Raw genomic sequence first — 12,353 nt, forward strand, 5'->3', positions numbered from 1 at the left:
ATTGAAAAGTATACCTATTGGCTGAATGATCCTCAAGCTACTTTGTGTTGCCTTGAGACTCAATCGTGTTTTTCTTTCTCACTCTCAGCACTATTATTTTCATCCCTTCCTGTTTCCCTGTTACGATTCACAGACAACCCTGTTGTAATTGGCTCTCTAAAAATATGGTATCAATTCAGTCTCTGCTTCTGCTCTGACCCTAATCTGCAACAACTACCTCTTCCCCCCCATCGTTGGTGGACTCCTCCTTTTACATATGCGCAAGAAAAGGTATCAAATGTTTTTATGACTTTTTTTAAAGATAACATTTTTCTCAGCTTTAGTGACCTTTGTTCTTTGTATGATTTGCCCTTGTATCATTTCTTCTGCTACTTTAAAATAAGACACTGTGCATCTTCTATCTTGCCAGAGTTTCCAAGTCAGCCTCTCAAGCCTTGGTGGGAAGACTTATTCCAGTTGAAGCCTCACAGTAAGGCTCTAATATCACAAGTATATACTTTAATTATGGCATCGGGCAATTACTCAACCAAATAAATGCTTTGAGTTGGAAAAAGGAACTGGGTCTTACGTTTGGGGAAGGTTACTGGGACAAAATAATTGACAAAATTCATACTTCAGCCTCATGTGCAAGACTCTCCCTTATTCAGTTTAAGACGGTATACAGATTACACTTCTCAACATCTAGATTGTCTAAAATATACCCCAGCATTCCTGACCTGTGCAACAGATCCATCGCCTGTTTTTTGTTTTGTTTTGTTTTGTTTTTTTTGCCTGCCCGCTACTTAAGTTATACTGGACTTTTAATTTTGAAGTGTTCTCTGATGTTTTGAGCGTTACACTCATACCATGCCCACTAGTTCGGTGTTTCTGGTGTTTCTGAAGATGCCACCCTAAACCTTAGTCATAAAAAGCTGGATGTTTTGTTCACTTCACTGCTGGCACGACGTAGAATTTTGCTGTGTTGGAAAGCTCATCACCCTCCAGCCCGATCACGTTGGCTGGAAGATGTTATGTTCTTTTTAAAAGTGGAGAAAATAAAATTCAGACTCAGAGGAAATGTTAATAAGTTCTCACAGATGTGGCAGCCTTTTATTATTTACTTCAGTTCATTGAAAACACTTCCAACAGACTAAACTTTAGTACCATGGGGTTTTCTTTTGTTCTGGTTCTGGGGGGGGGGGTTCTTTGCTTTTTGTTTTGTTTTGTTCTCTGTGTGTTTTTCCCCCTTTTATTTGTTATCATCCTAACTTTAATGGCCTAATCTGTATTGAGATATATCTTTGTATCTGTGGTACTTGCTTTATTGGGCCTGATATGTCAACTTACATGTTAAAAACTCTATAAATAAAGAGGGGGAGGGGGGGAGAAAGTTCAGTTTTGAATGGGTGTAAATATTTTATTTACAGTTTCTCATACAAAAGGCATATTGTATTCTTCATGTACATTCATACCAGCAGCAGGGTTAAATTCATACTGGCCGTTGCCTGGTGGCATCGACCAGCCAAACATCTGGGGCGAGTTGGGGAAGGTCCATTGACGTCCAGGAGCAAAACTGTCCACAGCATGATGATAGGGGCCCTGATGGTTTACACCATTTGAGATTGAGTTTACCTCCTGGTGCTCGGTGTACTGCTGCCTGAATGGGGGCTGTCCCTCTCCCTGAAACTGAATCACAGACAGGTGGACTGTCAGTAAAATAAGAACACTTCAAGAATACTTCAATCAATTCCCCAGATAATGACAGAATCAGAAACAATGCTTTTTAATAATAGATGTCTCTCTCCCTGAAACTGAAGGGGACAAGAGGATTTTCAGTAAAATGAGAATAGTTGTTTTAAATTATTGGCATTACACTTTTTTAAATACAGTCAATTCCCCAGATAATGACAGAAAGCAGAAACAGTGCTTTTCAATAATAGGAGATACTTACATGAAGTGGGACGCCCTGATTCACATGCTGAGGATGTGACCTCCTCCTAAACTTACTCCATCTGTTTTGAAACCAAGTTTTTACCTAAAGATGGAAGAAAACAGAAAACATTTCATGAGTACAATGGACCCAAAATTCAATTTCTTAGATTCTAGTAAGTTGAGAAACACTCACCTGTTTGTAGGTCAGTCCTGTCATCTCTGCCAACTCTTTCATCTCTCTTGGCTCATAGTAACATTTCAAATTAAACTGATGGACAAGAATATCCAACTGTCTCTCTGTGAACACCACCCGGGCCTTTCCTTTAGGTTTCTCTGGAGCAGTGCTGGGATGGTCCAGAGTGGCAGTGATGTTGCCACCCCGGCTTCTTGGGACAGCAAAATCTTGTTTCTGCTCTGAGACAGAGCTGGAAACTGCCTCAGAGGTAGCAAAGGTTTTGTTGATCATCTCCATTTTTAGAGCAGTCTCCGCCCATGTAGCGAGTTCTTCCAAGGAAAGACTCCCTTCAGGGCCGCTGCCTGAACTCCACGAGTCTGTGAGGGTAAAGACACAAGAGGCCAAGTAAGAACAAGTCTATATGGTCCACATGGGTCAGTTGCTGATATGTTTTGGCACGACTGACTTTCTAACAGAAAAAATAAACAAAAGTTAAATTGATGAGTCTTAAATCCCAAAAGGTCTCAGACTGAAGAAGTCACAAAACATTTCTCCCATTGAAAACATTACATCCAGTTGAACTGAATCAACCTTCAGGGATTTACTTACCTGATGACTGAGCATCAACACAATGAATCTTAAACACAAAAGTTTCCCACAAAGTAGAAAAAAAAGAAGTCGGGTATTTGTACATTCTTTAAAACCAAAAAGGATTTAACGTGGACTCTGTTCAGCTGTGGAGGGAGAAATGGTGACTTCTGCCATCAGGACTCACAACACAGAGTGAAAGAGTAATTTTGCAAGTTGTCTTAGAGGTTAGCCAACTCTATTCATATTAGCTCACTGAGCAACAATGCTGAGTACATACCTGGAGAAAAGTGCATCCCATAATCTTCCATCTTTGAAATCCCAGGGATTGAAACAGGAAAGCTGGAGAAAGTATCTCTGATGAAAGAGCTCCAAACCAAGCAGGAAGGTGAATTAAGACTTACCGTATTTTCACGACCATAAGACGCACCGTACTAAAAGGCGCAGTCTCAGTTATGTGTGCCATTACTGTATTTAACACACACGTAAGGTGCACCTGATTATAGGGCGCATACAAGTGTGCGTATTTAAAAAATGAAGCGGGAGCAAAACTGAGTTTGGTACTAACATTTTTATTACCGGTAATTGTCATCAATCAAACCCATCGAAGTCCTCTGTGTCTGAATTGAACAGCTGCGCTAAATCTCCATCAAACATTCCAGGTTCACTTTCTTCACCTTCAGAGTCACTTTCCGTTCCGTGCGGCTCCTCGGAAATGATGCCAGCTTTTGCGAAAGCTCGAACAACAGTGCCAGCAGACATGTTAGCCCAAGCATCTACAATCCATTCGCAAATTGTGGCGTAACTCGCCCGGCGCTGCCTTCCACTCTTAGTGAAACTGTGGTCTCCATCGGTCATCCATCGCTCCCACGCCACTCGCAGCCTTAGGTTGAACGGCCGGTTCACACCAATGTCCAGCGGTTGGAGTTCCTTTGTCAGGCCTCCCGGAATGACCGCAAGCTCACAGTTCATTTGTTTCACTTGTTTTTTCACATCGGCTGTGAGATGGGCACGCATAGAGTCACAGATCAATAGCGATGGTGATGTGTGGAAAAAACCACCTGGTCTCTTTACATACACCTCCCTCAGCCACTCTTTCATCATTTCCTCATCCATCCAGCCCTTTTCATTTGCCTTAATTATGATTCCTGCTGGAAACTTCTCTTTAGGCAAAGTCTTTCTCTTAAAAATCACCATAGGCGGCAGTTTCTGTGCATTAGCATGGCAGCCAAGCACAACAGTAAAAGAAGACTTTTCGTGCCCCGTTGTGTGTGTCGCTACCGTGCTGGTCCCCTTCTTCTCCACATTGTGACTCACCGGGATGTCGAAAGTGAGCGGCACCTCGTCCATGTTAGTGATGTGGCTGGGCTGGATGTGTTTGTCGGCGATGTGTTTGCTGCAGTAGGAGCGGAAGATGGCCAGCTTTTCATTATAATCCGCTGGAAGTTGCTCCGCTACCGTAGTCCTGGTCCGGATGGAAAAATGGCACAGTTTCATGAAACAAAAGCACCAAGACGGACCTCCTTGGAAATGTTCAATTTTCATTTCTTCTGCTAGTGAAACTGCTTTTAGTCGAATGGTGACCGTCGAAACGCTTCTCCCACACGTTCTTTGCTCGTTGATCCACTGCTCGAGTCTTTCCTCCAACTTGGGCCATCTCGCCTTATGTCTGCGGAAACTCAGCTGCGTCTTCTTGACCTGTCGGAGCTTGTTTTCCAGGTTCCTCCACTTGCGAACCATCGATTCATTAATCTTAAATTCTTTCGCGGCTGCTCGATTTCCATTTTCCTCAGCGTAGCTGATGGCCTTCAGTTTAAACTGTGCTTCATAAGCTCTTTGCCATTTTCAGAGTTGTTAAAACAACGATGTTCCGTATAACGCACACACCTGTCCTTTTTATGTGCGATTGTCCCGGTGTATATACAATCAACGCCCACACTTCACCCTTTAACGTTCTCATGGTGTTCTCTACTACGTCCTCCTTACAACACACAAAGGGCGCACTGCACTATAGGGCGCGCCGCACTTTTTAAAGAAAATCTAAGGCTTTTATGTGCGCCTTATAGTTGCGAAAATACGGTAAGAGCAATTCTCCTGGGCTTTTAAGGACGTTTGTGGGTGTGGGCAAGAATGTGCAGGATTGAGCTTCTTCTTTTGTGAGTCTCTTTACAACCAGTCAGGCTGTTTCTACCAACTGGCATCATTTCTTTAAAATGCTGTTTCTCAGGTCTGGAAAAAGAAAGTACAGTTAGAAAGCAGCCATACAAATGAGCTTTACCAAATCCTTCCACCTCACACTTTATAAAATATGAAACACTTAATGCCTAAATTTATTTTATCTTTTAAGCACTGGTACTTCAAGAAATGACAAAGTGTGATCTCCAACCTGGGTACAGAATCTCTACTAAAGCTGGCTTGAAGTGTGGGGTGAGGGGCTTCTCCTTTTCCCAATTTTGTAAATAAGTCTCTACAGTAAATCGGAACAAGATGGATTTGATGCGTTTCTCCGAGTAACAAAGGTTTTCCTCAGCTGCAAAGTCTGGTTTTTTTGCTTTTATTAACATTTTAATGTAGGAACTGTTTTCTTTCTACTGAACTACATCCACCAGCTGTGTCAGTGTGTAGGAGGAAGCACACATCAGCCTGTGATGAGAGACTTGAGCTCAAAACAGGTCAAACTCTTCCTTTTGGTTGGTGGGTGTGACATGACACAGCGAGATTTCTAAGTCTTTAACAGTATTTAACAGAAGCAGTATTTCATTCTACCAGTGTCCTCATCAGTGTTGGGTAAGTTACTTTAAAATAGTAACTTAGTTACATTACTAGTTCTATCAAAAGTAACTCAGTTACTTCAAGTTACTCGTTACTTTCAAAGTAACTAGTTACTAGGGAAAGTAACTTTGGTTTTACTCCGAATTCTCTTGTTAATGTGTTGCTTCCATAACTTTGCCAGTCCTCTAGCTTGCTTACCTGCCACAAGTGCACTGTGCCACCTACCAATAGAAAGGAAAAGATAATGTGCATATTTCCACGAGAGAAATCCCACGCCTGGACCGTCATTGACTGCTTCCATGATTCTAGCCTACGTCACAGCGTCATGTGCGCCTTTTACATCCAACACAAAAACTGCAGTCGTGGTGCTTTGATTGTACTCTGAACTCAGAAATTCTGCCTTCTGAATAGGAAGATGTAGGTAACACCAGACTGCAGATGAGCTGCATACAGGGCTGGACGGGGACAAAAAATCGGCCCGGGCATTTTGACTAGAGACTGGCCCACCATTTTAGGAAAAATCATAAAGCCTTTGAATGAAAACAAACGCTGTTGTCACAGTGATGTACACTGTTTTGATGGTATATATGCATCAATCTATCAATCCTTTGTTGTAAGATTCAGATAATTATTTTTTTAAAAGCGAGACATTTTAAATGAGAATAAGAAAGAAAATTATTTCTTTGTGCCCCCCTCTCCCTTTTAATGCCCTACCTGCCCCCCCTGGCAAAACTTTGCTAGATCCGCACCTGCACAGTTACCAGCTGTCAGCTACCTAAAAAAGGATCCTGGGGTTATCTGTCTCTCAGAAACAGTTCATAACTTCCCTTCAACTCATTTATGTCACCTAAAAGATGAACTTGTTTCTCCATCACCTGTTCAGCTCTGATGATTCAGTAAGGACATCTCCTGGTTTCATCTTCATGTTTCCCTCTCACCAGATAACCAAACCGACATCATGACCAGCAGCTTTTTTGCAGCTGTGGCTCCAGCAAACATCAGCTGATACTAGAAATTAATATTAAATAAATTCTAACAACAACTGATCAAGCTTAAACGTGCTGCTGTTGTTTAACGCGACATCGGCTGGTTTCCTCTTTCTGGCGCAAAGTGGGCGATAAACAAACAAGAGAGCCGATCAGCTGATCATTGATCAGTTTTCATGATTGAAGTAGAAACAGGAGAGAGAGGGGAGAGAATGAAAGAAGAAGAGGCAGCTGTGCAGCAAACACAGAATAACTCAGCTTTGTGTCTTTTTTCATTGTAGCTGAATTACGGGACAAACTGTTCCTTTTCACCTCAATAAGAAAGGCGTAATATTTTCTCTGAATACCAGACGGGAAGGTTGGCAACTCTAATAATTTATGAACAAAATAAAGTTCAACATCCTTAACTTCATAGCACCCACCCAGCTGTATAGAAACTCCGTCATGCTAGCTAGTACGCAGTATGGAAAAAGTCAGAATAACGAAAATAAACTCCACCTAAACTTGGTTTATATCTGACCCAGATAGACTGCAGGTCATAACTTCTTACCTGAAGTTCAGTTCACACTTGGACCGGCGGCCGCCTCGGGTCTCTTTTCCTTCTGCGTCCCCTTTCCCTCATCCACCTGCTGCCTCCACCACTTGCTAATGTTATTGAATCTGTGGAAGCTCCGCGATAGCCACCACACGAAGTAACGAGTAACGACCCTATCTAAATCCCAGTAACCACTAACGCGTTCCTGATTTTGGCATAATAACTAGTTACCGTGCTCGTTACCACAATAATAACGTAGTTACTGTAACGCGTTACTTAATAACGCGTTAGTCCCAACACTGGTCCTCATTGGAGGAAAAGTCCATCCATTCGCTTCCGCTTATCCTTTTCAGGGTCGCGGGGGGCGCTGGAGCCTATCCCAGCTGTCATAGGGCGAGAGGCGGGGTACACCCTGGACAGGACGCCAGTCTGTCGCAGGGCCAACACACAGGGACAGACAACCATTCGCACTCACACTCATTCGCACATTCACACAATTTGGATTATCCAATTAACCTATCCCCACAAGCTGCATGTCTTTGGATGGTGGGAGGAAGCCAGAGTGCCCGGAGGGAACCCACGCAAACACGGGGAGGACATGCAAACTCCACACAGAAAGACCCCGGCCTGATGTTGGAATTGAACTCAGGACCTTCTTGCTGTGCGGCAACAGTGCTAACCACCGTGCCACCGTGCTGCCGTTGCAGATAAATGTATTGGTGACTTTGAAAGAAATATTTTGGTGAGGACATCACTGGCTCCCTCACTGGTGTGCTCATGTTTGAGCAGCACTTAGCAGCTAATTACTGAAATGAACTCACTGCATGTTTTGCATCAATTAACTCAGTATTAGAAAGAACTTTCCACTCACATAGAACATTTTTGCAAAAACATCCTCACGCTAATTTGACCTGCAGCCGTTCAGTTACACCTCTGTGTAAAACCCCACAGCAGCTTGTTGAGGCAAAAATGGTTTTTGTACTCATGCAAACTATTCACAAATGTGGCACAGAATATCACAATGACCGCTGACCACTCATTTTGTCTTTATTAACTTTAATAAATGAGTGTCTGAAAGTGGCAAGTGAAATTAAGTCAATTTATCAAGGTCTGCATAGTTAATCATGTGTTTAAAACGAAATGAGGTGGTCTATATAATGTGAAAAATTTATTTAATAAAACAAACAAATCTAATGAGTTTAGATTGTTCTGCTTTCATGTCAATACAGTATCCACATCTGAACCAAAGAGTAAAACAGTGAAATGTGGATTATTAAATATTAGGTCTCTCTCCTCCAAGTCTCTGTTAGTACATGAATTAATAATTGATCAACAAATTGATTTACTCTGCCTTACAGAAACCTGGTTGCAGCAGGATGATTATGTTAGTTTAAATGAATCAACACCCCCGAGTCATTCTAACTACCAGAAATCTCGAAGCACAGGTCGAGGGGGCGGTGTGGCAGCAATTTTTCACACCAGTCTATTAATTAATGAAAGACCAAGACAGACTTTTAATTCATTTGAAAGCCTGATGCTTAACATTGTCCACCCCAGCTGTGAAACTCAGACACCAGTCTTACTTGTTATCATCTATCGTCCACCTGGGCCTTACACAGAGTTTCTGTCTGATTTCTCAGACTTTATATCTAATTTAGTTCTGAGCTCAGATAAAATAATTATTGTGGGTGATTTTAACATCCATGTTGATGCTAAAAATGACAGCCTCAACATGGCATTTAATCTGTCGTTAGACTCAATTGGTTTCTCTCAAAATGTAAAAGAACCCACCCACCACTTTAATCACACTCTAGATCTTGTTTTAATATATGGCATAGAAACTGAACATTTAACAGTGTTTCCTGAAAACCCTCTCCTGTCTGATCATTTCTTGATAACATTTACATTTACAATAATTGATTACGCAGCAGTGGAGAGTGGACTTTATCAAAGTAGATGTCTTTCTGAAAGCGCTGTAACTAAGTTTAAGAATATAATCCAGCCACTGTTATCATCGTCAATGCCCTGTACCAACACAGAGCAGAGCAGCTATCTGAACGCTACCCCAACAGAGGTCGATTATCTTGTTAATAATTTCACCTCCTCACTACGTACGACTCTGGATACTGTAGCTCCAGTGAAAACTAAGGTCTCTAATCAGAAGTACCTGACCCCGTGGTATAATTCTCAAACACGTACCCTAAAGCAGATGACTTGTAATCTGGAGAGGAAATGGCGTGTCACAAATTTAGAGGATCATCATTTAGCCTGGAGAAATAGTTTGTTGCTTTATAAGAAAGCCCTCCGCAAAGCCAGAACAGCTTACTACTCATCACTGATTGAAGAAAATAAGAACAACCCCAGGTTTCTCTTCAGCACTGTAGCCAGGCTGACAAAAAGTCAGAGCTCTTTTGAGCCAACCATCCCTTTAACGTTAACTAGTGATGACTTCATGAACTTCTTCACAAATAAAATTTTTATCATTAGAGAAAAAATTACCAATAATCATCCCACAGATGTAATATTATCTACAGCTACTCTTAGTTCCATTGATGTTAAGTTACTCTTTTTCTCCAATTGATCTTTCTGAGTTAACTTCAATAATTACTTCCTCCAAACCATCAACGTGTCTTTTAGACCCCATTCCTACAAAACTGCTCAAAGAAGTCCTGCCATTGATTAATTCTTCGATCTTAAATATGATCAACCTATCTCTAATAATCGTCTATGTACCACAGGCCTTCAAGGTGGCTGCAGTTAAACCTTTACTCAAAAAGCCATCTCTAGACCCAGCAGTCTTAGCTAATTATAGGCCAATCTCCAACCTTCCTTTCATATCAAAAATCCTTGAAAGAGTAGTTGTCAAACAGCTAACAGATCATCTGCAGAGGAATGGTTTATTTGAAGAGTTTCAGTCAGGTTTCAGAGTTCATCACAGCACAGAAACAGCTTTAGTGAAGGTTACAAATGATCTTCTTATGGCCTCTGACAGTGGACTCATCTCTGTGCTTGTCCTTCTTGACCTTAGTGCAGCATTCGATACTGTTGACCATAATATCCTATTAGAGCGATTAGAACATGCTGTAGGTATTACAGGTATTGCACTGCAGTGGTTTGTATCATATCTATCTAATAGACTCCAATTTGTGCATGTAAATGGAGAGTCCTCTTCACACACTGAGGTTAATTATGGAGTTCCACAGGGTTCAGTGCTAGGACCAATTCTGTTTACATTATACATGCTTCCCCTAGGCAGCATCATTAGAAGACATAGCATACATTTTCACTGCTATGCAGATGACACCCAGCTCTATCTGTCCATGAAGCCAGATAACACACACCAATTAGTTAAACTGCAGAAATGTCTTAAAGACATAAAGACTTGGATGGCCACTAACTTTCTGCTTCTTAACTCAGATAAAACTGAGGTCATTGTACTCGGCGCTGAAAAGCTTAGAAATATGGTATCTAACCAGATTCTTACTCTGGATGGCATTACCTTGGCCTCCAGTAACACTGTGAGGAACCTTGGAGTCATTTTTGACCAGGATAGGTCCTTCAACGCACATATTAAACAAATATGTAAGACTGCGTTCTTCCATTTGCGCAACATCTCTAAAATTAGAAATATCCTGTCTCAGAGTGACGCTGAAAAACTAGTTCATGCATTTATTACTTCCAGGCTGGACTACTGCAATTCATTATTATCAGGATGTCCAAAAAACTCACTGAAAAGCCTTCAGTTAATCCAAAATGCTGCAGCAAGAGTACTGACAGGGACTAGAAAGAGAGAGCATATTTCTCCTGTTTTGGCTTCCCTTCATTGGCTTCCTGTTAAATCCAAAATTGAATTCAAAATCCTGCTCCTCACATACAAGGTCTTAAATAATCAGGCCCCATCTTATCTTAATGACCTTGTAGTACCATATCACCCTATTAGAGCACTTCGCTCCCACTCTGCAGGCCTACTTGTTGTTCCTAGAGTATTTAAAAGTAGAATGGGAGGGAGAGCCTTCAGTTTTCAGGCCCCTCTTCTGTGGAACCAGCTTCCAGTTTGGATTCGGGAGACAGACACTATCTCTACTTTTAAGATTAGGCTTAAAACTTTCCTTTTTGCTAAAGCATATAGTTAGGGCTGGACCAGGTGACCCTGAATCCTCCCTTAGTTATGCTGCAATAGATGTAGGCTGCCGGGGGATTCCCATGATGCATTGAGTTTTTCCTTTCTAGTCACCTTTCTCACTCACTATGTGTTAATAGACCTCTCTGTATTGAATCATATCTGTTATTAATCTCTGTCTCTCTTCCACAGCATGTCTTTTATCCTGTCTTCCTTCTCTCACCCCAACCGTTCGCAGCAGATGGCCGCCCCTCCCTGAGCCTGGTTCTGCCGGAGGTTTCTTCCTGTTAAAAGGGAGTTTTTCCTTCCCACTGTCGCCAAAGTGCTTGCTCATAGGGGGTCATATGATTGTTGGGCTTTTCTCTGTATCTATGAAGCGCCTTGAGGCGACATTTGTTGTGATTTGGTGCTATATAAATAAAATTGAATTGAATTGATTTAACTTCCTGCTCTGTTTGTTTCAGACAAGCAACCAGTTTGATCTTTGCACCGATGATTAATTTACTTTCTATTATCAGGAGATTTGTGCACATAGTTTATAATTTCAAATGTATCAAAGCAAATACAGCTGCTCTGTAAATATATTTTAAACAAAATCTGTATTAGTATTAAAACCTGATATTTATAAAATGTTTTAAAATAAGCCAAATTATACCAATATTACATACAAATAATGTCTTACACCTCTAATTTAGATCTTTGTAATCATGTGGAGAACATTACAGAGTTCATAAGGTAGCAAATGGTAGTTTACCCTTTCTTTGAAAAGCACCTCTAAATGTGTGAAAAGTGAAATTAAATCACCCACATAAGCCAAGGTCAACAAAAGCAAGGCTAACGACCCACATCAACGCATCTGGCGCCCTCTGGCTCATTCCGAATTCGAGACGCACCCAGTTCACCCAGTGACCACTAAACATACGCTAATGTGTCTTTTAGAGTTCCTGTATCACACCCTGCTACCTCTGATTAATTATCAAGTCAATGCAGACAGATGGCACCAGGGCCATGAGGTAAATTCGGGTAAAAGTGTTTGTGTTAACATGTCTTGATTTGAAGTAATTTCAAAGACACAGAAGTCATATTGTTTGCAGATGACACAAAGTTATTCTGGAAGTAACTTGAAACTTCTGAATGAAGTTGAGGTGAAATGAGTTCACCTGAAACCTTGGCTGAATATGACCTACACCCGTTTTCACACCTTGGCTTGTGTGACTAGGTAGAGGATCGTTATGGGGTCTATTGTCCCTCTTTGGGCAACACTAT

General features: G+C 41.4%; 1 protein-coding gene across 1 annotated transcript; it reads right to left on the reverse strand.

Moving 5' to 3' along the window:
* Nucleotides 1–1,410: 1,410 nt before the first annotated feature.
* On the reverse strand, nucleotides 1,411–2,985 carry LOC148101244 (uncharacterized). The gene is made up of 4 exons (XM_087845984.1): nucleotides 2,955–2,985; nucleotides 2,105–2,463; nucleotides 1,931–2,014; nucleotides 1,411–1,665 (listed from the first exon to the last, which is right to left on the reverse strand). The coding sequence occupies exons 1-4, from the start codon at nucleotides 2,983–2,985 to the stop codon at nucleotides 1,411–1,413; spliced, it is 729 nt and encodes a 242-aa protein (XP_087702110.1).
* Nucleotides 2,986–12,353: the final 9,368 nt, after the last annotated feature.

Source organism: Neolamprologus brichardi, chromosome 9 (genome assembly GCF_056152115.1).
Source record: "Neolamprologus brichardi isolate AB-2024 chromosome 9, ASM5615211v1, whole genome shotgun sequence".
In the NCBI taxonomy this organism is placed as follows: domain Eukaryota; kingdom Metazoa; phylum Chordata; class Actinopteri; order Cichliformes; family Cichlidae; genus Neolamprologus; species Neolamprologus brichardi.